At 39.1% G+C, this 26,123-nt stretch overlaps 1 protein-coding gene across 7 annotated transcripts in view; it reads right to left on the bottom strand.

Moving 5' to 3' along the window:
• Positions 1 to 5,014: 5,014 nt before the first annotated feature.
• Mzt1 (Mitotic spindle organizing protein 1) overlaps positions 5,015 to 26,123 on the bottom strand; it is a 42,077-nt gene continuing 20,968 nt past the window's right edge. For 3 of the 7 annotated variants that reach the window (XM_080282221.1, XM_080282226.1, XM_080282220.1), the window contains 2 exons: positions 16,642 to 16,755; positions 5,015 to 7,199 (listed from right to left, as the gene is read on the bottom strand). In XM_080282221.1, the coding sequence (XP_080138347.1) occupies positions 7,057 to 7,199; positions 16,642 to 16,723 (225 nt within the window). In that variant the 5' untranslated portion in view covers positions 16,724 to 16,755 and the 3' untranslated portion in view covers positions 5,015 to 7,056. Of the gene's footprint in view, positions 7,200 to 16,641; positions 16,756 to 22,626; positions 22,775 to 25,549; positions 25,578 to 26,123 lie in introns of those variants that run through there. The other 4 variants (XM_080282223.1, XM_080282225.1, XM_080282224.1 and 1 more) reach the window with 3 other exon arrangements.

Below are 26,123 nucleotides of genomic sequence, written 5' to 3'. Positions count from 1 at the left end.
CCAACTACTCCATCCACCTTCACATTCTCTACTTTTCCATTCATATCTCCAATCAAAAACACTCTCATTCCTTTCAAACTTTTCCATGCACACTTCCATATTGGACCAGAACTCTTCTTTCACTCTGCATGCACTATCTTGCGTTGGCGCATACACACAATCGCTCACATTTGTTGTCCACCTTTCAATCTTACCCACACAATCCTTGAGCCAACTGATCCATACTCTCTCATATTCTTTCCTTTTCTTGCACACAACAACACACACTCCTTCTTTTGCTCGCTCATTCTCATCCACTACCGCCCATATAACCCATCCATACTCCCATTCTTTCCCACTGTCACCTCTCCATTTAGCTTCAGTGAATCCACATACATCCATTTTTGCACCCACAAGCGCCTGGACAATCTCTCTCTCTTTCACCTCATCATTTGCACCTCCTGCATTCCATGTCACAATCCGTACCATGTCCTTTGTTCGGTCCTTAGTCGTCACCGCTTGGTCAGTCCTGGTCCAAGGCTTTTTGTTTGTATTTTTAGTTTGTTGTTTTCCGGGAAGGGGCACTAACCGTCCACCAACCCACCTGTTGTCACGTAGGGAACATGTGTTGGTTAGTTATTAGGCTACCACCCAGCGATGTCAATGGTTTCCTGGTTTACGGAAAATTATTTGGCTTTCCACTCAATCTAGAGCTACCCTAAAAACAGTACTGCTACACTAAGTGGGTAGATGATGGGAACCCCCCACCTACCACCACTTCTTTAAAAACTACATATGATAAAAGCAGGTATGGAAACACAACCATGCAATCTTGGCTCAAATCCTGTATACAAAACTAGGTAAATATTTGCACATTCACAAAAGTCCCCCCCCCCTCCCTTCCACGTACTCTCTCTCTCTAAGCTACCTGTATATGCAGGATCTATATTTGTACACAATATTCAACAGCAACTTATGTCAGGTAGTGAAGTCTTTCTCAACCTCCTATTTTGATTCAAACAGACAATGTGGTGGTTCCCATAATGCCAGGCATATCTGCCTTCAAGAAAGTCCTATCTCTATGCTGAGGATGTATTCCTGAAAAAGTGCACATAAAGCAAATATTACTTTACTAATATTATACATAAGACAGAGACATGTTACTAATCATCACAAAATTCAAGCCAAATGAAGCAAAAATACTGCAATATACTGCCACTAATTTCAATTCTACCCCATCATCATCATCATCATCATCATCCAGACCTCCTTTTCCACCCCAAGGTCATCTGGTAGTTTACTCCAATAGTAACAGAATATACCATTACAAAACAGAACATCCCGCAGAATACTGCACAATATTTTGTTAAGAAAACAATTACAGATTAATTTACAAACCTACCAGTCACATATAGTGACATGGACGTTACAGTTAATGAAAGGGGAAAAAGATTCTGATAGAGGAATGATCTCAACCCAACTGCATGAAGATTAACATCAGAGGACTCATATCAAATTTTATCAAGACCAGAGAGTAACACCAAGAATTTTGCACATATGATGATTTGTCACAATATCTAAGCATAACTGTCAATTGCATAAACTCAATTCACATTAAAATATTTACTGCTTATCAATCTGAAATAACCGTAGTAAACAGCAGGTAGTCAATGACTGGCTTCTATCAACCCTGGGAGGAAATACAGTATGGTTGGAGTGAAGTGTGGCAACAAATTGGCAATTAGCCACACAACGGTCACTCATATGCAAATCAGCCACAAATAAATAGAATCTGAGTCCAAGCTAAGACTTACATAGAAGTATCATTACACATGTTGGGAAATCATTAGCTGATTTTGGTAGCCTACCTGGTTTACCTCCCACTACAAAGAAAACATCATTTAGCTCCCAGCCCATAGAAAATATCAGCTGTACTAAGGGCAACCTTAATATGGGGATTCCTTAAGAGGAAGCATGACATTATTCGATTTTGTTTGATTAATTGTAAAATTCTTGAGAGTAGGTGCTGCAATCTCACGATGGACATTTTAGTACAGGCAGTTACACTGATCCTGGCCTTGGCCTTGCAAGGCATACAAACGGCTGCTTTTACTCATAAATCTTGGGGCTGTTTGGCCAGACTGCCTAGGAAACAACTACTATTCACAGATCTTCACACATGATTATCTCCTCATCTTCAACAACATACAACTCAATCCTTCCCCTCTGATGAGCCTTAGTATTTCCTTAGCTCATGATCTGTCTTGGAAAACTCACACTACTTCTCTAACAAAAGCAGCTTCCGAGGTGCATTCTTAAACCCCAATCAACAACTGACTGAACACCCCTGAAAAAAAGTACTGCGCCACTTTCGGTGCTTTGCATTTTAAAATGTGGACAAGACCTCGTGCTATCGTGATATATGATTCACCCGGTGATGGTAGAGCAAACATTATTGTTGTTGCAATCCCAAGCTGATCTTGTTCTGAACACAGAGAACAGCAAGAAAACGGTGACTTCAACTAGTCGCTCCCACAGGTCTTTTGCTGAGGTTATGTTAAGGACTGTCTGTGTTGTAGAGTAATGCATGTGGTAAGTGTGATGTGGAGCAAGGGGCTGCACTGGAACGTGGGCAAAGTGAGATGTGTGAGAGTAGTCATTTGTGTTGGCACTGTAGAAGAGAAGGGTAGTGGTCACATCGGTCTGGCTAGGTGTACTCACACCTCTCTGAGTAGGGAATTTTTGAGGGGTATTATGTCTGATGATGGTTTTTGAAGGAAGCTTTATGGATGGAGGTTTTGGATGGCTATGATGGTGATGTGTTTACACATGTGCTAGAGAACTGTAATGCTGGGTGGAGGAGAGGGATGTGTTGCTGAGACACTCCATCTGGCCTCTTGCTAACTGCTGATAGTTGCGAGCCATTTGGCTCCTAAGGTTTCAGATTTATGAGCCAAATAAATTTTTAGTAGCCAAACTGACTATGATCTGCAATATTTTACGAGCAGTTAATGTATGTATTTATTTACAAAATGTGATTATTAGAATCATATACAAGTAATGAGGTTTTAAACATTCACAGTAGTGACAAGGAAAGACTTAATATAGTCTATCACAACGTGCTTTGAGATTTACTTATTTTGTAGTTTACCAGGTTTTGAAGTGGATGTATTTTCTCCTCGCCAAAAGGCGACTTGCATGTAAAATTTGTTCGCCAAAGGGAAAAAAATACTCGCATTTGCGAGCTGTGGCTTGCCAGACAAGAGCCCTGTCTGTGTAGTGTTGGGCAGGTGACTGGTTCTTGTTTCTTTGTGGATGGGGTAATGCAACATGAATCTACAAGGGTGGGCTAGGTCTTGGGCTGACACAATGAACTGTGTGCCTCTCATATTAACATGATCTTTAATTGGAAATATTGTTGTTTCTTCATGTTATCTATATCTGTGGCTCTGGTGCACCCTGTTATTATTCTAAGAGTTTTGTATTCTGTTTTTTAAAACTTGCTAATGTTTGTGCTGTTTAAGGTTTGGGTTCAGCCTGAGTTAGCACAGTTTACTGTTGCTTTAATGAACAGTTTGTAAACAGTTTTCAGGGATTCTTTCTGTTGTCCTAAAGTAGTGCTTGTGAGTATCTTCAAAGCATCCAATTTGTGAGCTGCCTTTGCAAGGATGTTATTTGTATGCTGGGAAATGGTTGTGTGTGTATCCAAAGTGGCTCCTACAATTTTGGGGTGTCTTTCCAGGGGAAACGGTTGGTTAAAGACAGAAATCTGAGGGCGAGTTTGAGATTCATGTCTGTCCGGAGTGAAGAGGATAATCTCTGATTTGGTTGTGGAAGCAATCATTCGGTTTTGCTTTAGCCAATTTTCTAGTACAGTTGGAGCTTGGATGTTGGTGGATGAAATTTAGAGCACTGCAAAGTTAAAGCCAAGTTGTCAGCACATAATAATACACTTCTCCAGACCCTGTTTCAGAGGTATGCCACCAGATGGTCTAAGTGTTCTCAATTAAATATCTCTGCAGGGGTTTAAAGACCTGTGAAACAGTACCTAATACTAAGTTAATAGTAATGTTGCTATTTACATGAATCTTTTTTCCTATTCAATCAATTGCATAGACATACCTGTAAAGAAAGAATAACCAGCCTTTCAGAGAATCTTAGTCTATCTTAGCTTGGGGACTAAAATAGTGTAGTCTATTTACATATATATCATTAAATCGTGTGCAGTTAATAAAAGAAGATTACCTTCAGGATTTCTGATGTGTATGTTTTACCATGCTTTAAAGTATTGTAAGCTGTTCCACTGAAAACAATGTACTTAACGATTGCTTAGTGAATTTGCCACAGTAAACTCAGCGCAGTGCAACAGTATAACCACAGCAGAGTACGAGGAGGAGTTGAGACCTATTTATAATCGGCATCTGCACACACAAATTTAGTCACATTAGATGTAGGCTACTCAGATCTTCCAGACATCCAGCAGGTCCAGGTATTATAATGAAAAGTCATATGTCAGGCAGGGCAACATACAGAAGGGTGCTGCCAAATCTGCAGCTGCATACCTATTTTCTTTTGTGGATACTAACGAATGAAAATATCTTAATCACTGTTATCTTGCTTAATGGATGGCCCTAGTAAAACTGCCTAAGTTTTGTCTCTATGTTAGGCTTACAGAGATGAGTAAACTAACGAAAGCGGAGTTTACGAAATGATATATTACAGTACTAATGAAAAGGCTCCCACATGATAATTTCTTTGTAGCATATAATGGTAACTAAGTAATTTGATGCGTATAATATGTTTTGGGATATTTTCCCTCGTGTCAAAATTTTAAAAAAATTAAGCACTGGCTACTTTCTCACAGCCCTCCCCGCATCAGAGCTGGGTGATGGAGACGAACCTTGTGGCACATTTCTGAAACAGGGTCTGGTGAAGTGTCTAACTGAAAGAAGAAGGGACAGTGCAAATATTATTCCTGGTATAAATATGTACTATAAACATGCATGAAACAATGCAATAAAGTGTTAAATAATCTGGGGTCCCATTATAATAGGTGCATTTGTGTCTGAGGAACTGGCTAATTACCATTACCATCAAACTCTAATGGCATGATACTATTTTTTGAGGAGCATACAATGGCCTAATTTTCCCATGTCTATGCATGATGTACAGTTTTCACATATAGAAGGCTCATCACAAGCAACACTTCTAAACTGAGTGGAATCAAAGGCTTATTGCAACATCAACTCTATTCTTTACACAGATTCCCTTAAGCCACTCTCTACACCCCAATATTACACTCTTTTATCACTACTGTATTCTGGTCACTTCGGAACTGGCTAATTGCACTCCATCCCAATTAAGAAAGACACGTACCTCCAGTCTAGCTACACACTCTCACCCTTTTGTTGCTCAGTTCTCTGATGCAAGAATCAACCAGCTGCTACTGCACTCTCAGTCTTTCATCTATGCAAACAGAAAATTCTGGAACTGCATATCTCACCATCTATAATTTCTAGTCTTTATAGCCAAAGTGTCCAGGTGTCTTGAAATGAATGAAGTGTGAATATTTTTTTTTTCTTTTTTTTTTTTCTTTTTTATTAAGAAAGAACAAGCTTTGCAGGCTTCAAGCCTTGAGTTACTTTTCTCTATTAAAAAAAAAAAAAAAAAAAAGTATTCTCAGGCAAGAATAGCTCTTGTATCTTGTTTTTCTCTTGGAAGGAACAGTTTTGCGGGCTCGTTGCCTATGGTTCCTTCTTCCTCACAAAAAAATAAATAATAATAATAATAAAAAAAATTAAAAAATTACATGTTACATATTTGACATAGCCTATTTATTGGCATCAGTTTTAAGGTGGCATACAACAGTGTTCAAACAATTTCCTGAAACTGAATAAATACAACTGCAAGAAGCTGAAGGACAGACTGAAACATGTATCAGATCATATCTTGCAAGTTACTATACATCCTTACTGTATTTGTAACTGCACCTAACAAATTCTCTGAGCTTCATACATTGGCAAACATACATTATGCTCTTATTATATGCATACTTAACTTTCTGAAATTTTCTTTTCCTATGACAACAACAAAACATACAAACTTCCCCCTTACTTGCATATTCTTGCACCATATGTGAGGTAATCTCACGAAAATGGGTTCAACTCAGAGGAAACAACTCTGCTGCATCCAAATTTCCCCTTACATGTGCATTTTTGCACTGGCCATGAGGCTGGACCAAGTAAAATTAAGTTAATTTTTGGAAAATGAGTCTGTAGTGTCATCCATTGATAATGAAGGCTTTCTGGTGGAAGATAAGTCAAGTGAGGCACAGTAAGCCTCACACAACTTCCCACCTTCCTTATCACCCTATGCCCAGTACCAGTACTCACTTCAGCTCTGGTAAATATCAAATCAGCCTTTACTGTTTTAGCAGAGTATCTGCAGGGTAGTACAATCACATTATGGAAGTTTTTGTAATACAGTCTACTAGATGACTGTCACAACTTAGTGATCTAGTAGGAGGGGATGTAAACTGTCATAAAAGAAGAGCTAATTACGCATGGCAGAACCAGTTTAATGTTTTCATAATGTTTACGTATTCAAGTTTAGAGATTCATCACGAAAGGAGACAGGAACCAGTTAGGTGCATATCAAAAGAGCCCAATGAATTCAAATATGCAGTATGATAAAGCAACAAATACTTTATGACATTTTCACCACTTAGAAGACTACAGCCAACTTGTATGGATTTTATCTTCAATGTGTTAAGTACAATACACCACTGTAATTGTAATAACAATACTGAATTTATCTTAGAATTGTAGCAGCTACTATCACAGCCAAATTAGTATAAACAAAGAGTACTGGATTTACTTATAATCATAAAAAATGACAAGTTCTTACTCCAGGTGCATCTACTTTCTTAAAGTACAAACAAAAACAACCATCCATTAAATTACTTATCTGCATATGCTGCACTGTTCCACAACATGTGCAACTGTAGCAGCAGTTACAGAAAACAGAGCAGTACTGTGTAAAGTTATTAGAATATGATGTTCAGCTTCCTATCCTGGCTTAGGTACCGCTGGGTCCATTGACTTGACCATTGACCTCTTTTTTGACACGCATCAACTCAGTGATGACCTTGGCCAGGGCCTCTGGGTTGGCTCCATTGTCACACAGTCGTACACATAACGCTAGCGTCGTTTCATCCAGTCCTGCAATGCCATCAAAATAGAGAAGGTGAACACCTGAGCAGTGCCTGTGGGGTTACCTTAAAAGAGATGAGAGCACTGAATAAGGGCAGACCAGCATCCTTTCCATGACAAGGTGCTGGGAAATATCAGGTTTGGGTTCCAGGTGGATGCTGCAACTGCTCCACCCAGTGTTCACAGTGCCACTGTGAGTAGGCTTCTCTTCAATGACTTAAGTAGGTACAGCATTAAAGTACTGCACAAAAACTTATTCTGGGAAGTACCAAAGCTGCAGTTGACCTTCACATACTATATGAAAGTTCATGGAAAAGTGAAAAATGTTACTTTCCTCAAAATACACTGCCATACAGCTGAACACCAAAAAACACAGAACTGGTCACAAAAACTAGGTCATCTCAACACTAAAGCTACAGCTGATCTACACACATTACTAGAATGCTTACAAAACAGCAATAGGTAACCCTAAATGGCTTTTCTAAAAATTTGTCACCATACAGCTGAAAAAAACTGAAAATGTCCCAAATGGAATGCCAAACTGGGTTATTTCAGACATTATTAAAGCTAACCTGGATCTACAAGGAGAGCTAAAATAAAAACATTACCAAGCTTGCTTGCTCAAAAATGTTCCACACATAATTACTGTAATACTCTACAGCACAGATCTTTGTAATCAGAGTACCAGTAGTGAAGAAATGGTAATAAACATACAGCCCATATAGTCAAACTGAGAACTAATGTGCGTTTAGTAGTAATGCTGATGGAAGAATGAAACAAGGTACACAGAATGAAATTATAAAAAGGAACAGAAGAATACACAAGGAAGGGTGGCCTGGTGATCATTCATTATTCATTCATTCATTACCTAATCCAGTGTTAATCCATGAGGAGCAGAGGAGAGCCTGGGGACAGGCAAGTTGGTCCTGACATTTAAGATGAGAGTGACCAGCCTCACTCATCCCTAAGTGGCATTTTGAGGACAATAAACCCCAACCACCCCTTGATACAAACTTGCACCAGCTCAATCCGACTGGAGCGTCGTAATTACCCACTAAACCACCAGACACCATAGTTTCGTCATATGATTACCACCCAGCATAGTAAATGGTTTCCTGGTGCACAGGAAACCATTTGTCATTCAGTGTAGTGTCACCCATAGACAGAGGGAAGAGGAAAGGACAAAGCACAGAAAGAAAGAAGAGGAAGGAAAGAAAGAAGATGGAAGAGAGGAAATGGCAGGCACCCAAGAGCAGCACCACATTGAGTGAGTGGAAGGTGAGCGCCCTAACATTTTTATTATGTCTGCCTTCCAAAAACTCAAGGATCTGGTCTGGTAATGAAAACTAAACAGAACACTGAACAAAGAGTCAACATCATGGAAATGTATTAGTGAAAATTATTTCATTATAACACAAGCATTCAGTTTCATCCATTAGCTTTTTATTGCACGATAATATAAAAGACCTGGGATGAGGTCATAGAGTGCAACCTCAGCAATAAGGGACTGAATAGGGAGGCTGCTAGAGACTGAGCAGCATGGAGAAACACAATTAGGTGACCAATGTCAACACATGCAGGCATGTTGGAGCCTTTATAACAAAACATAAAAAAATGAAATTGCACAGGACAGATTTGGAGCGGTTAGGTATCAGACTTCCAAATGGACACAGGACAGAGTGGGAGCGGTTAGGTATCAGACTTCCAAATGGTCGCGTTTACCTAAGGCCAGTGCATCATGCTTTTATCACACTCCACTTGGGCTCACACGCACCAAGCCCATTAACCCTTCTACATCAGGGTACGCCATACGGTGCCATCTAAAGTGTGTTGAGATATGCCATATGGCGCCATCTAGAGCATGAGACACCATATGGTGCTGTCTAGAGCAAGTTGAGATACGCCATATGGTGCCGTCTACAGCGTGTTGAGATACGCCATATGGCGTCATCTAGAATGCGTTGAGGCATGCCTAATGGTGCTGTCTATAGCATGCTGAGGTACACCATATGGTGCGTTTGATTAACCACCACTTTTCTGAATTTAAATAACAGTCTTGTGTCTCTAGGGTATGTATGTAAATAGTGAAACATTTATACAGCCTGCGAGACGTGGATGCACGACAATGAAAGGCCATACCTTTCCCTCCCCGCTCACACACACACCACTTCACTCACACACTGGCTCGCACCCGTCCACTCAGCCTGGTTTCAATGCCTCTGTTTGCACCGTGGCTGCAGCCAGACTATTTATCCAATGAAGCTCATTCTGGTCTCACTTGAAAGCTGAAGGTTAGTACTGAGAAATTTAAGAGAACATCTAGACATGGGAATGAAAATAGAGAAACAAATTACTCCTATGGAAAAACCAAAAATAACCAGAGACAAGGTGAGAAAAGTTGTAAAAGAGATGAAAAACAAGAAGGCAGCGGGACCCAACAACCTAAAACCAGAATTTTACAAGGCCTTAATAAAAAGTGAAAAATGTTTAGAGAAAATAACACAGTGTTATGAAAAAGAACTAGAGAAGGAGGATAAACCAGAGGAGTGGAAAGTGTCTAACATAAAAATAATAAGAGAAAAAGAGAAACCCCACAGTTAAAGATCTTAGACCAATAGCTCTGTCAAACAATTCATATAAAAAATTTATGTCTCTGTTAAAAGAAGATATTGAAAATCACCTAGAGATGAATAATGAAATAAGAGAAACACAAGCAGGCTTCACAAAAGGAGGTAGAGTGGAAGAGAATTTGTTTATACTGTTCTAAAATACTGTGTACAGGAAAGCTTAAAAATGAAGAAAGCACTGATAGTAACAGCTGTGGATATTAGAAAAGCATATGACTCAGTAAAAAGAGAAGCGTTGATTAAAGCACTGATGGAATACAAGGTACATCCAACAGTAATAGATGCAATAAAAGAAATTTATAAAGATGATAAGATCATAATAGAAGTAGCAGACGATGTGAACAAAGAAATAACAGTAACCAGTGGTATCAGGCAAGGATGTATTGGGTCGACAACTCTTTTCAAAATACTTACATAATAATGAAAGAACTAGAAAGAAGACGATGTGGTTTTGAAAACGAGCTGTTTAGGATACGTACACTATTCTATGCAGATGACGGGTTGCTGTTAAGTCCATCAGAGGAAGAAGCGGAAAGAAGCATAAGAAATCTAACTGAAGTTGGGGAAAAATGTGGCTTGGAAATTTAAAAAAAAAAAAAGTGATGTAATAGCATTTAACATGAAGGAAAGGAAATTAAAAAAAAAAAAAAAAGTGATGTAATAGTGTTTAACATGAAGGAAAAACCAGCGGAAATTGCTGGCATACAAGTAAAAGAAAATATACGTTACTTAGGTGTGATAACAGAAGATAAAAGGAACATGTTTAAAACCCACAAGCAGAAAATGATTGAAAAAATGAAGAAAATGGCAAATATAGTGTACCCAATTATAAGTCAGAGCAGCAATAAATTATTAATTGGAAAAAACGTTCTGGAAAGCATAGCACTCCCAGCAATACTGTATGCTAGTAATGTAATAAATATAACAGAGGGAGAGATAGAAAAAATGCAGAAAATAGAAAACAGTGTGTGCAGACAGATTCTGGGAGCTCCAAGAAATGCAACAGTGTGCTCAAGGAGAGGAGAAATAGGTATTTCTAATATGAAATCAAGAATTGTGGAAGGGAGGATAAAATATATATAGAATATAGAAGAAAGAGGGAATGAACTATTGGAAAAAATATGGGCTGTGGTAAAAGAGGACCAGAAAAAACAGTGGAGAAAAACATCACTAAAATATATGAATGAAAGTGGAATAGAAATGAGAAACCTGAAAAAGATTAAAGTAGTGGATATAAAGCAAAGAATTATAGAGAAAGATACAATAAAGTGGAAAGAAGAGATGGCAAGTAAGGAGTCATTAGTGATATACAGTAAGTGGAAGGAAGAAATAAAAGGAGAACCATGTTATGATAACACCATCTTCAATAATGTGGTATAGAACTAGAAGTAACTGCTTACCCCTCCAAAACACAGAGACACCAAGGAGAAAACACAGTATGTAAAATGTGCCAAGTAGAAGAAGAAAACCTGCCCCATTTTATGCTAATTTGCCCTAGTTTACGGGATGTGAGAAACAGTATAGTAGAGCTACAGAGACCCAGAATAGAAAACGAAGAACTGGTGATGGGACAGTTTTTATTCCAGGCAAAGAATATTGAAAAAAAGAAAGAACAGCTGTATGATATGTGGAAAAAGAGAGAAAAGGAACTGAAGGAAAATAATATAGAAACATAGAGAAGAGGTGTGCCGTTGGAAAGGCTATACACCTCAAACTAACCCTTCTGAACCTGAACCTGAGTACAGTTGATGTTCAATTTAACAAACTAATTTAGCCAACCCCCATTCCGTTATCTCGAATTTTCCATTAAATTGAATTCTGTAACCGAGGCTCAACATCACGGAAAATTTTCCAGTATTTCGAGCTATTTTCTGCTAAATCCTTGACGGCAACCTAACCCTAGCAAAATATGCTTACTCTCAATGCTACACACAGCAGCCTGAACCAATAATTAATACCCCCAAAAGTGCATTATTGTGTACTGAACTTCCTTAACGGAATAATGCTCAATTTAACGGAAATTTTCCATTAAAACAGGGCAAAAATACCGAGAAAAAATAATTCTGTCATCTCGGCTTCCGCTACATCAGCGTTCTTTAAATCAAGCATCGACTGTAGTGTGTTATGGTATTTTGATTTCTTCTCAAATTTTAATAGTTACTGAATTACCTATTTTCATAATTAAGCAAAAAACAGTGAATATGCCCACCTGATGGAAGGCACTCAGACTGCGGTAGATGGTAAATGGTTAATGCATGCTATCATGTTATTTACCATCGATGTATCTACAAGCATACGTAATGTTCTCTATTTCATCAAAGAACTTCATTTTGTAAGCAAGAAGTTCCAAATTAACCCATTACAATGTCTAAGCATCCACAAAGGGCTCCACTTTGGTGGAAAAAGAAAAAAGAAAAAAGTAAGCACTCAAGTGAAAGTAATCAGAGGTATGAGTGATGGGTTTTCTACAAATACTGGTATGCATCTGCTCTCAGTTTTAAGCCTCTTATTGTTTTATCATGATGCCTGAAGCTCTCATGTGGCTTCAGAATTGAACTCCCATGGAAGGTGTTGTATGTTGAAGATTTGGTGCTGATCGCAAGAACTGAGAGAGCAGCAGCAGCAGCAGAAGTTACAGTCAACCCATGCTATTTGCGGGATCGCTATTTGTGGGTTCACATATTCATGGACTATTCTGGGAAATTATTGCAAGATATTTCCTGCTTTCCCATAGCATCTGCTGCTCCTAGTGGTTCACAAGTACCGGTAATATTTTGCATGTTTTCTGTGGGAAATGTCCCATACAATTAAACCTTGCAGTTACCTCGTATAGCTATGCGCTGTTCGGCACACAGCACTCTCATTGCCATTATCGCATGGTGAGTAAGTTCAGTACACTGTACCCTGGAGGGCTTCTGTATCATCCTGTACTGTCTTTTTAGGAAGTATTAATGTGTCATAAAATGCATTCACAGGTGTTATAGTGGGTTTGTAAGTAACAGGAACAGTTAAAGCACTGAAATCAATGACTTCTCTGGTAGCTCTGGGCTACTTGCGGAATTCAATGTTTGTGGGGTGTTCTGGTACGCAATCCCCGCAAATAGTGGGACCTGACTGTAGTAGTTGATAGCAGCCCTCGCTTTAATGGACATGTTTATACTGGACTCTGGCTACCCTACCGGACAACTTTTATTATATACCAAACGAAGGTCTAGATTAAGGAGTGCATCAAACAACCAACCAGAAAAATGTATTAATTAACCAGCACAGATACTTCCTCTTCATTATTATCTATTGAAATGAGGGCCAGTTCTGTATTGCATACTGATCTAATATATATCAAGAACACATACCAAACCACAGAGTTACAGGGTACTGGCATCTTTTAACTATATACAGTATACCAACCCCAGGTCTGGTATACTGGGTCCCTATCGGATGTCTTATATAAAGAACCATCGGATATACCGTCAGGTTTTTTCCCCAAATAGTCTGTTATAACAAGGTCTTACTGAAGAAGTAGTAGCAGCAATAGGAATAGTAACTGTAGTAGTAGTTACAATTGTCGTGGTAGTAGTAACTGTCGTAGTAGTAGTAACTGTCGTAGTAGTAGTAACTGTCGTAGTAGTAGTAACTGTCATAGTAGTAGTAGTACTAGTAACTGCAGTAGAAGCAGTGGTAACCATGGTCTGTGTAGCCATGCAAACCCATCAATCACCCTGGCAGGGCCATATTGTGCAGTGAACCATGTTCCCTCGCGAAGGACAGCGCCTTCCCACAGCAAGGCACAGGGAAGAGTGTGGAGGTCTGGTTTCTTGATGGTTGCCACATTTGCATCTTTCCACCCACTACAGGCTCCACATCACCCTGCTGTTTGGCTACGGTTACCACTCAGTGTTGTAAATGATTCCCTTGGTTACAAGAAACCACAGGCATGTCACTCAGTGTGATGTCATCTTAGGAAGAAACAGGCACCACCACATCAATGTTGGATGTCACCACCTATACCTATCACTAGGGTTTGAGAGTAAATATGGATAAAAAAAACTGATGATGACACAGGCAGGTGGCAGTACTGTCAAAACAGGAGTATGGCCATGCGGTTTGCCATAAAGATGCAGGAGATAACTTCATTTTGTGAAGTGTTTGTGATAAGTGTGTGCAGAAAAGATGAAATGTAGTGGTATATGAGGTAGGATGCAAATGATCCAGACTTTGTGTGTAGTATGCAAAGAAGGACAGAGATGTGGGAAATGATTAATCTTGTTGGACAGTCTCTTGAGTGTGTGGAGGAGTTTTGTTATTAGGGGAACATGAGCTGTGCTAGACATGGGGCTGGAGCTAGCCTGGTAGCATGGGTACGAAATTTTAAAGAAAAGCTAAGGAAGCTGCTACCCCTCTGAAACTGAGAGGGCTCTCCCTCCATGTTGAGAAGTCACCCCCCCCCCCCCCAATTTTTTAAATGCAAAAAAGAATAAACCAAGGGTTAGAAGCCCACAAATTCTTCCCTCCACAAAAAACAAAAATAAGACAAGAGAGAGTCAAATTCAGGATTCGTTCATTCTTTTTCTGTGTCTGCCCTTCTCTCCTGATATTTCTCCCATTCTTCCTGTCACTTTTTATTACTCTTCTTTCCATTTCAGGAAGCTCTACAGTAAGGGTGAGGCAGTGGCTCAATCGCTAGAGAGGTGGCCTGCAGTCCTACCAGACCCAGGTTCAAATCCCAGCTGGAGCAGGGAACCATTTAAGGATTTGAATTTCAAGAATTCAGACTCTACTGATCTACCAGAAGACCCGCCGACATGTTGTAAAAATATCCCCCCCTAATACCAATACCCCCATCCTGTATGAGACAGCCCTAGCATGTATTCAATATGGACGGTGGGTGTTAGCGCCAAAGTGGTGACATGTAGAGAGGTGCATGGTATGTAGGAGGACTATTGAGCCTTGATAGCAGGCTGTGAAGCCTATGCCCAAAGTCGAATGCATAAAAAAAAAAAAAAAAGTAACAAACCTAATGGTTTTAAGTAACCCATGAAGCCATTTACTAGGCTGGGTGGTAACCACAACCAAATAATGGGGAGATGGAGAGCCTACTATGGTGTCCCTGTTAACTTGGTGGAGACACAAATGTAGAGTCCATGCAGGAACCAAACCTCCACACACTTCCCTGTGCCTCGTTGTGGTGAGGGGCCGCCCACTGCAAGGGAACAACACCCATGTATGGGTGGTTGCTTGCCTGTGTTTGCTGGGTCTGCTCAACCAGACAGACTGGGTTACTCAACAACAACTGTACATGTAACTGTTACACTTATTTTGTATACACAAATTACTAAGACAGTCAATCTTCGAGTAACACGAATGATATAGACTGAACACTGACCGTGGTACTCAAACACATTACTCAATATGTTTGTACGTACACAACAGTACAACGCAATCTGGTGACTTTTCCAAACTCTACTTTTACCCATTCTTACCACCCTATCTCATAAATTACCCCCTACTTATACCAACCATCGGGTAAAACACTGAAAGAGATATAACTGTTTTGTAATTAAGAATATGAATGGTATTAAAACAGCATCAACAACAAAAAGGTAAATAAAAACAACAGTGATGCAGCGGTGCGAGCCTTCTTATAGACCTAAGTTCTCAAGGAAAATACTTTTAGTACTAGATACATCTCAGGAGATTAACATTTGACTCTTGACCAAATGATAATGGAATACAAACAAAATATATCTACTTAACAATATTACAAAAAGTCACCTGAACATCCCTGATGGCATGTTTACTGATGATAAAGCCGACTTGACGTGACATCAACACACTAAACAAACTCAAATGTATACAATTTAAAACTATAAAAAGCAGTGGAAACCCAACTGGAAACAGACCCCCTAATGATCATAACCTACCTAACAGCATGAAAACTATAACGTGCATCAAGTAAAACTTTCGCCAAAACATTATTGTGCATTAAGAGAATTCGTTAGTCATGAAGCAATCGTCACACGACCAAGCGATGGCGAAGGTAGGTATGATCATAATGCAAATCTTTATATACATCACACACGAGACATACATTAAAATATGGTACAGGTTAGTAAAAGAGCACTCGACGATTAAATTGTCACTTCATATTCCATAAAATATGAGATACTCGCAGTAATACATATGATAATGGAACCTCCAATTCATTAAAAAAAAAAAAAAGTATACTGTACAGTATAAGCTAATGTATAAAAAAATAACAAAAGATCCTGTAAACACTTCATTCCAACAGGAAACCTGGAAATACTGCATCACCACTGTACACAGTAACAAAAATTATGCTGGGTACTGTGTTGTTGTTGATGCATAGCTCCCTGGCACTCTCCCCCGACTCCCCACCCGCAGTGTTGTTGACATTGTTGAGATGTTGCTGCTCCTGCACTTCCTTCTTCAACATCTAAGGTGAATCCTTCAAAGTCCAGGGCTGAAACTACAGAGTTGACCTTGTCGTTTGATGCAACGGCTTCATCAGGGTGTGAGTCACTGGAGGTGGATGTACCTGGATGTAAGCAGGCTAATCATGGAGAATCTGGTGGGTGACGTCACCGTGCACGACTTTCAAATTACGTCACCCAGCCAGCTGACATTTCCCGTGTACGCTCGATAGTTTCAACGCATTAATTAAGACCCATCGCATTAATGCTGACCGTATAAGTAAAAAAACGCATTGCTCAAGGCTTGACTGCACTACACAGTACCGTGACCAGTACAGAACTGTGCTTTAACTTATCTAAATTGCAGTACACAACTTTCTATAACAAACAAACCTGTGTTTAACAGCTTCGACATCTCCATCAAGATCTGGAAAGTTTCCTTGGCAGTAACGACAGAGTTGTCTGATGCTGACATCTTGGCTATACTCAACAGCAAACTGTTACAATCTGGAAACAATTAAAGAATGAAATTATGACATTTCAAACATTCATTAAGTGAAATTTAATACCATTTTCAGACATATCTGAACTGTAATACACAGTATAAAACAGCGGAATAAAAATCAGACAATTATTGAGGTTCTCCATCATCCACTTCATATTAGCATATCTATCTATCTATTGCCAGACGCCATAATCCCGTATGGGGTGGCCATTTGACTCTGAGTTATTTGTTTTACAGGGAGGGGCACTAACCCTCCACCAACCTACTTGACACGTAGGGAGCACGTATGGTTTGGTTGTATGGTTACCACCCAGCGTTGTAAAAGGTTTCTTGGCTTACAGGAAACCATTTGGCTTGTCACTCAATGTAAAGCCACCTGTAACGGAAAGAAAAGCATTAAGTAGTGACAGTATATTAAATGCACCACAAAGTGACCATTACAAGCTTCTACTTTATGCAGCTGTGACACTTTCAAGTTTAACTAATGCTAAATGACTTATTAATCTAAAGGAAGCAGCTTCATCCCACAGGTGCAATGGTTAATTCACTGAATACTTCAAGTATTGTTGTGCAGTAAACCCTCAACCTGTGACAGAAATGCTCTTCAATTTCCTGAAGTGCTTTATCATGGCATGGATCCTTTATTGCCAATTAATCTAAACAAAAGAATAAACATGCATCCCACCCATTTTCATCACATCCCTACAATTATTTTACTAAATGAATAATTACTCACCAATAGTTTATAAACAAAAGATAATAGAGTAAGCAGCCACGCAGTGGCCAAAAAAATAAATATTAAAAAAATACAGTACAATGAAAAATAAAAAAATAAAAAATAAAATATTCCTTATAAAGGCCAGTGTGAGTCATCCTCTGATTAGCCAGAGCATCCATGCACCTCCTAGTTGCCACTCGAGTCGCTGTCTGATCGTTGGGGCATGTACTGCACAATAGTCATACCTCCTCCTCTTGTACTTTTTAGTATCACTACATGTTTGTTCATTTCAACTCTGATCATTAAGCAAACTTACAGTACTATCAGTCAATGCAAGGCAAGAAACCCCATTAATTTTTTATTCATACCCTCTTGAAAGCTGTCATTATCATTATCCACTTACTAAATTGCCATTAGGAGATTTTTATCATGATCTAAAGCACATAAATACATTGTCATGCACACAGCAGGTACCAGCACTACTGTCTTCACCTGACCTCTTCATTCCACTCATTTTCAGTGCTTTACTGTCTGCAAAGTGCAACCAGCATCACTACTCTTCATGCATCACTTGGGTGCCTTATGTAGCTTCAGCTACATAAAGCACCTATAGTAAATGGCAATAATGGAGAAATGATGAAGTATGGTGGTGATGAGGCTGTCAGTATAATGAATAGTGTTTGCAGACTGGCATGGGAGACAGTGAAAGCCCCAGATGACTGGAGATAAGCGGTAAGTTCCATTATATAAAAGAAAAGGAAGTAAGGAAAATGTAAAAATCAGAGAGGGATTAATTTATTACACATACCAGGAAAGGTGTATGGCTCAGTGCTTACAAAAAGGGGTGCATAGCATAAGTGAAATAAAGGTGAAGGAGGTATAGGGCTGGCTTAGGAAACGAAGGGGATTTATAAACCAGATATTTATGATGAGGACTTTAGTGAAGAACTACATTGCAAAGAAAAACAAGTTATATGTTCCATTTATGGATCTGAAGAAGCCTATGATAAGGCGACTGGGAAGTATAAAGGAGTGTATTAGGCATATACTGTATGTGGCGTAGGAGAGAGTATACTAAGGGCCATATTATAATCCCTTCAACAGAGTAGTACTGCATGTGTGAAGATAAAGCAGCAACTCAATTATTCTTTTACCATTAATGTAGGTCTATGACAATGATGTGTTACATCACCTTGGTGTATATGGATCGAATAATTAGAGATGAAAATGAAGACAGCAGGTATAAAAGCAAAACTAAAGTTAAATGATAATGAATGGCATTGGAGTTGATAATGATGATGATGATGATAAATGGGGTCTGAGTACTCTTACAAGTGTCCTTGACCAACATGAGACCATGTTCTTGACCAAAGTGATGTAGCTGATGCAACCCACACAAAACTTTTCTTCTTTCTTTACATACTGTAATTGGTTCCAAATGATGAAATTTTTATACAAATATGAATAGAATACAGGTATAACTGAATCAATTCCTATCCTTTTTCATGTCATTTATTTGACTCACTAGAAAAAAAAGGCATCATAACTCAAAGAGTTATCATATATTACTGTAATGTTGCAACAGACCCTCAAAATATGCAGCTGAAGTGTTAACCTTGGGTACTGGGCAAGCGAAGCATGGGCATGCAGATCTCCATAACTCATTATAAACTCTATGATGTTAATCATCCCTCTGGTCTGACTCCAGCTTGCCTTAATGGACCCACTATAAACCAAGCTAAACTAAAGATATGGTTCCTAAGGGCTACAGCTGAATGTATGGAGGTAGAACTGACATTATAAGAAAAGAGGGGGGGGGGGATCACCATGACTGAAGTCAACTTGCGCTAAAATCCTCCATGATCCCTACTAGATTACAGACAGCTTTGTAATCTATGGACACAGTACAGTATACTGCATAGGATAGCAGGCAAAAAACAATAGCATTAAAGATGCTTTAAGTCATAAAAAAGCTTGAAAACCCAACCATCAGGAAGCCCACTGCAAAGCATCACTGCACAAGCAGCATACTTTTTGCAAGAGATGTCCTTTGCATGTTTATTTTTACTTACAGAGGAATCTCATACATCACAAGTTTCTAAACTGCAAATTCATAATATGCAACAACATCATGTAACAGTTTGCAATATCAACAATTCACAAAAATTATGCATAATTCGTGACTGCAACCTCAACAGTGAAGAATTTACGATGCATTTTTGAACATCTGTTTGTGTTTGCACAAATGGTGGTTTCTTAATAAGTAAAGTCGTATAAAAATGAAATTTTCCTCTTTGTATCAAGTAGGCTACTTTTGAACCATATAAAGATCTTGGATGAGTTGCCAGATGATGCCAGATCGATTAACGCCAGCAGTGTTTGGCCTAGTTTTGCCTGTGGATTTTAAGCAGGGTTGGCACCAAAGTAGGTAACCCGGTTTTACCCACCCGGGTTTTTTCAGTAAAACCCACTTGAAAAAAAAACACTATTTTACTCACTTTACTGTTTTTTTTTTTTAAATAATGTATTTCATAACAAATTCAGTTTTATTTGATTAAATGGTTATATTTTTGCACATAATATCAGAAGTAAATAATAGCTACTTGATCATATTCTATTTCACTGGTTAAAAAACACAACAGATGGAGAGAACACTTTAAGGAATTGTTGAACGTGGAGGATGGAAGTAATGCGAGTATAAGTGGCTGGGGAATGGCTGGAAGAAGGAGGGAGGTGAGAATACAGGAAGAAATCAGTAGGATAGAAGTTGTGGAAGCAATGAAGAAAGTTAAATCAGGGAAAGCCCCAGGAATTGATGGAGTGTGTGGTGAAATGCTGAAGCATGGGGGAGAGATAGTAGTAGAATGGATGTGGAAGATGTGCAGATTGGCCTGGGAGGAAGGTAGAGTCCCGGAGGATTGGAAGTCAGGTATAATTATTCCCTTGTACAAAGGAAAAGGGGAAAAAGAAGTGTGTGGTAATCATAGGGGCATTTGTCTTCTTAGTATAATAGGAAAAGTATATGGTAGGATACACATTGACAGAGTTAGAGAAAGAACAGAGAAATTAGTTGGAGAAGAACAGGGAGGCTTTAGGAAGGGAAGAGGTTGTGTAGATCAGATATTCATTCTCAGATCTTTAGTGGAAAAGTTTCTAGAGAAGGGAAAGAAGTTGTATGCGGCTTTCATGGATTTGGAGAAAGCATATGACAGGGTGGATAGACTAGGATTGTGGAAAGTGTTAAGAGTATATGGAATAGATGGGAAGTTGTTGAATGCTGTGAAGAGTATGTACGATGGTGCGAAGGCTGCAGTGCGTGTGGATGGTGAACTAAGTGAATTTTTCTCTTTGAAAATTGGGTTAAAACAGGGATGTGTCTTGTCTCCATGGTTGTTCAATCTGTACATGGATGGGGTAATAAAAGAGGTACAAGGTAGGGTAGTGGATGTTGGAGTGGCCCTGGTGAGAGAGGATAGTGTTTGGAAACTCCCTGTACTGTTGTTTGCAGATGATACCGTGTTGTTGAGTGAAGACGAAGGGGAACTGCAAGGCTTGGTGGATGAGTTTGAGAGTGTGTGTAAGAAACGGAATCTAAAGGTGAATGTAGGGAAGAGTAAAGTGATGGTCTTTGAAAGAGGTGAAGTCAGTGAATGTACAGCGAGGTTGGATGGTGAGGAATTTGAAAATGTGAGTACTTTTAAGTACTTGGGTAGTGTGATGAGTAAGGATGGAGGTTTGGAGGGTGAAGTGCTTGAAAGGGTACAGCAGGGAAGAAAGGTTGCTGGTTCTTTGAAAGCAGTGATAAGAAACAGGGAAGTGAGCATGGAAGTGAAAAAGTTACTACATGACAGTATTGTGATACCAACTCTAACGTACGGAAGTGAAGCTTGGACGTTGTTGGAAGGACACAAGTCAAGAGTGAGAGCCATGGAAATGAGTTATTTAAGAGGAGCCTGTGGAGTCGCATGGAGAGACGGGCTGACGAATGAGGATGTAAAGGAGCGTTGTGGTGTTGATGTGGATGTGATAGGAAGCGTTATGAGGAACACACTGAGGTGGTTTGGCCATGTGGAGAGGATGGAGGGTCAAAGACTGACGAAGAGAGTGTATGTGAGTGAGATGGAGGGGGAAAGAGGGAGGGGGAGGCCGAGGATGAGATGGAGAGATGGGGTGGAGAGGTATATGAGAGAGGGGTGTGTGAGTTGGGAGCAGGGGAGTGAAATGGCGGGGGACAGGGCGACTTGGAGGCGATTTGTTTGTGGCCACCCCAAACGGGATTGAGGCGTCTGGCAATAGACAGATAGATAGATAATCTCAGTGATTAAAAAAAAAAAACTTATTACATTTCTCATCACCAACATATGTAAAACATGCTCTTTGCAAATATGAATGTTGTTCTTTGATTTTGTCAAAACTATTCATGATACTTCTAGTTTTCTAATAGCTTTTATAACTAATATCCTTTTCTTCTGAATTGATAATATTTTTGTCACAGTAAATTATGGTTCTTGTCATGTTACCCAACCAATATAACAATTTTTTTTTCTTTTTTTTTTTTCAAATAAGAATGCATTTCTTTGCCTCAGTGATAATATAAAAATGACACATCACTACTTACCAACATGAAACAATAATATTTCCTGAAAAATAATAACACTGTTCTTTACTGCAATTTCAAAAAATCAGGTTAAAGTTTTCTTCACCTTAAGAATATTTTTACATTGCTTTCCTTCTCAGCAGATTCAGTTTTTATACATCCACATATAATGTGGTGGATACAAACATTACAGCCCGCACTACCTGTCTCTAATTTTGAAAGTTTTAAAATTAAGAGTAAAATTGTTTTTGACAGATATGGATTTTAGTTTTATTAAGGAGTGGGGTAACTTTCTTATATATAACAGCAATCATTACTGGAGTTAACTTATACTATATCTTGTCTCATATCATTACCAAATATTAATAACTCTACAGAAATATAAACATTGCTTTCTGTTTAAAACAGATGTATTTTATAGGCTTAGATATTTGGTTACCAAAAGCTATTATTATTACATGTGAATCACTTATGCAACAGAATATGTGAAATCACTTATGCAACAGAATTTTCAATAATAATTATTTAGAAGATTGAGAAATGCAAGTACATAATTACCAAAGAAAAGAAAGTAGCATGGCAAATGATCCCTTCACCTACTATTGTACAGTGTGGACTGATCTTTGCCAGCTCATGAGTTGTGCAGTGCTCTCAAGCCTCTTATGTTGATGCATGTTTTGCTGTGTAGCAGGCAGCCCAAGGATAACTGCCAAACAGGTCAAAACATAATTGAGTTCATTTCCCTCATTCAAATAACTGTGTGAAAAATGAGATTTTATTGGGCTATTCATAATTATGTAAGGTGGAAACATTATTTTATTTAAATCTAAGGTAAACTTTGAAAAAAATCACTTTTGCCTGTTTTTTGGGGGGGGTATTTTGTGAAAAAAACAAAAAAAAACAGGTGGGTTGGGCTTTCTCAAAAAAAAGTGTTTTTTTTTGCCAACCCTGATTTTAAGTGATGGAGTTTTGGTTTAATGCAAAGATTGCTATCTATAATTGTGGTACAGTGGTTTTCATCAGGATATTATCTAAGTTTACCTCCCTGAGTGGATGTGGGCCAAATAAAACTTGCCTAGCAAAGCCGATGACACTCACTCGCAGGCCAGCTAACTTTCTTCACCTTAATAGCTCATAATTTCCTACTTGGTGGATCACAAGGGAGTCAGAAAAGTTGCATAGAAGGTCTCTCAGTGTTATTGCACCCAAATGCAGCACAATCAAACCATTAACAAGGGCAAAAAGAACCAGTAAAAAAAAACACAGCACCCCCCCATTTAGCAAAAAACAACAGTTTGGTTTGTCAGCATTACAATTCCGTGATTACCTGTGTTTACGTGTGTAGAGATGAGTATTAAAATGGAAATCTTCAGTAGCTCAAATTAACAAAATTAAAGCATTATTTTATCAACCAATCATGTATCACGGCAGGTGACAAGATATAATTTTAGATGAATCTGCAGTTAGCTGACTCAGCCAACACCTGGGCTGTGAGGTGTTTGCACCAAAATGCCACCATGTCGGCCAACCAGTCAACATGCAGCTGAAAATACTGGCTGTCTAATCTCTCTATAGGGTCTCTATCAATTACAAAACCAATCATATTTAAGCACAGCATTTACATTAACCCAATTACAGCATTTCCTTCCCACACCAAGCATGACGAGCACACATGCAAGAGCCCCACCACCTAGCTCCTGCTCATGCATTGTCTCCTCTCTGTTGGTGTTTGGTTCCGGCGTGGTGTACGAGGATTTTTTTTTTCCCTCTGTGTTTCCTCTGCCTGCCCAGTTTTACCATGGCTAATTGTAACCCTTCTAAGCCTACAACTTCTTCATGGAAGGAGAAGAAGAAGCTCATGTTGACTTACAACCAGAAGTTAGATGTAATGAGAATTAATCCTTTTCCCCTTCTCCATTCATTCAAGCAATGTCGTCGGTCATAATCAGTAAGAACTAGGTAATACTGTTCATTTCCATTAAATGTTTTACTAATTTCTTTTCCAGGTTGTTAGAGTTCGCTGGTGACCAGTTTGATGTCAGTTTGGGGGTAAGGGGGGCAACTTTTCCAATATGACACTCATAAGTAATTTTTCCCATAAGATTAGGTCTATTATAAAGAAGGTCTATCAGTGTTACTGCACCCAAATGCAGCACAAGCAAACCATTAAGAAGGACAAAAAGCACCAGTAAAACAAACAATACTCTAAGTCGGCGATTACCTCGGTGTTTACATATGTAGAACTGAAGATTAAAACAGAAATCTTCATTGGCTCAAATTAACAAAATTAAAGCACTGTTTTAATCATCAACCAATCATGTATCTCAGCAGGTGATGAGATGTGTTTTTAGACGAATTTGCAGTCAGCTGACTGAGTCAGCACCCAGGCTGAGGCATTTGCACCAAAATGACACCATCACGGGATGCCCAGTCTCGTAAGACTGCGATTTAGGCGATTCCACTGCAGTAATTTTTTCTTACCATGCAAAGCGATTCTGCGCATGACCAAAGCCTGTGTATCTCAAGAGTCAACTGTGTGTACTGAACTCACTCTTCCTTTATTATTGTGAGTCCTACATATAAAAAGGATACTGCCAATAGCATATATAAAGTAGTTACATTACAAGGAGAACCTGGAGAGTACAGTACAATGCCCTTGCCCACCAACTGGTCAAAAAGCCAAACACTTCACTTTGCCCTCAAGTGGTTGGGGGGAGGCACTCACCATCCACTCACTCATGTAGTACTGCTTTGGGTGTCTGCCCTTTCCTCTCTTTTTTCCTTCCTCTTCTGTCTTTCTTTCCTTCATTCTTTCCTCTTCTATCTGCCTATGGGTCACTCTACACTGAGTGACAAGACAAATGGTTTCCTGTACACCAGGAAACCATTTACTATGCTGACTAGTAACCATCATCATCATCCAATCCTATGTTGCCCCACAGAGGAGCGTAGGAACCTGGGGCTACATAACCAAATTATGGAGCCTGGTGGTTTAGTGGGTAATTAAGGTGCCCCAATTGAATGAAGCCTGTGTAGGTTTATATCCAACTGGTGGTTGGGGTTTATTACTCATGTAATGCCAATCAGGGATGAGTAAGGCTGGTCACTCTTATCTTAAATGTCAGGACAAACTTGCCTAGCCCCAAGTTCCTACACCCCTCATGGGACGACATAGGATTGGATGATGGATGGAGATGTATGTATGTACAGTATCTCCTCATTTTTCGCGGGCTGGATGTCCTGCCAAAGCCTTGTGAAACATGAAACGTCGAAGTGTGAAGTTAAGAATCAATGGGAAAAACAGAGGAGCGTTCTGGTGGGACATGTACCTACCCTATCAGAAAGTACTATAAAACCAAACAGGCCCATCTCAAAATTAAATGAAAATGTTTACCAGTGCTAAAACAGCATAACACAATATACAGGTACCTGAAAAGACATTAAAACTGCTATAAAGAGCTGCAACACCAAAAATCCTTACCAGAAAAACGGTGAACACTGGCTCGAGTGGCATGTGAAGGTGTGTTGAGGGTGGATGGCAGAGTTGTTATGATTTAAATCATCAAATGATTTAAACTAATTTAAATCTGAGTGAAAAAAATCATGATTTAAATCAAAATGGATTTTTTTTTTTTTTTTTATATACAGTAAAAATGAAGAAGACAGAGAATGTGATGGATGTGTAATGTACAGATGCATTAAGTCTGCTTGGCCTGTACTCTTCCTGCACTGATCTTGATCAAGTCAGGCACCAGTGATTGCCTTTTGTTACAAAGCAAATATTAAAAAACAGAAAAAAAAGGCTCTTTGATAACAACGATAAATGCCTCAGTTAGGAAAGCCTTTAATGCATCAGGTCTTTTCAAGCTGTATGCAACCTTTGGGTAATAAATGTCTATCTATCTATCTATTGCCAGACGCCATAATCCCGTATGGGGTGGCCATTTGACTCCGAGTTATTTGTTTTACAGGGAGGGGCACTAACCCTCCACCAACCCACTTGACAAGTAGGGAGCACGTATGGTTTGGTTATATGGTTACCACCCAGCGTTGTA

Source organism: Coenobita brevimanus, chromosome 92 (genome assembly GCF_032717465.1).
Source record: "Coenobita brevimanus isolate Jiangsu-jjx chromosome 92, ASM3271746v2, whole genome shotgun sequence".
NCBI classification, from domain to species: Eukaryota; Metazoa; Arthropoda; class Malacostraca; order Decapoda; family Coenobitidae; genus Coenobita; species Coenobita brevimanus.
The sequence above is the reverse complement of the archived record's forward strand: the minus strand, read 5'-3'. Positions and strand labels throughout refer to the sequence as shown.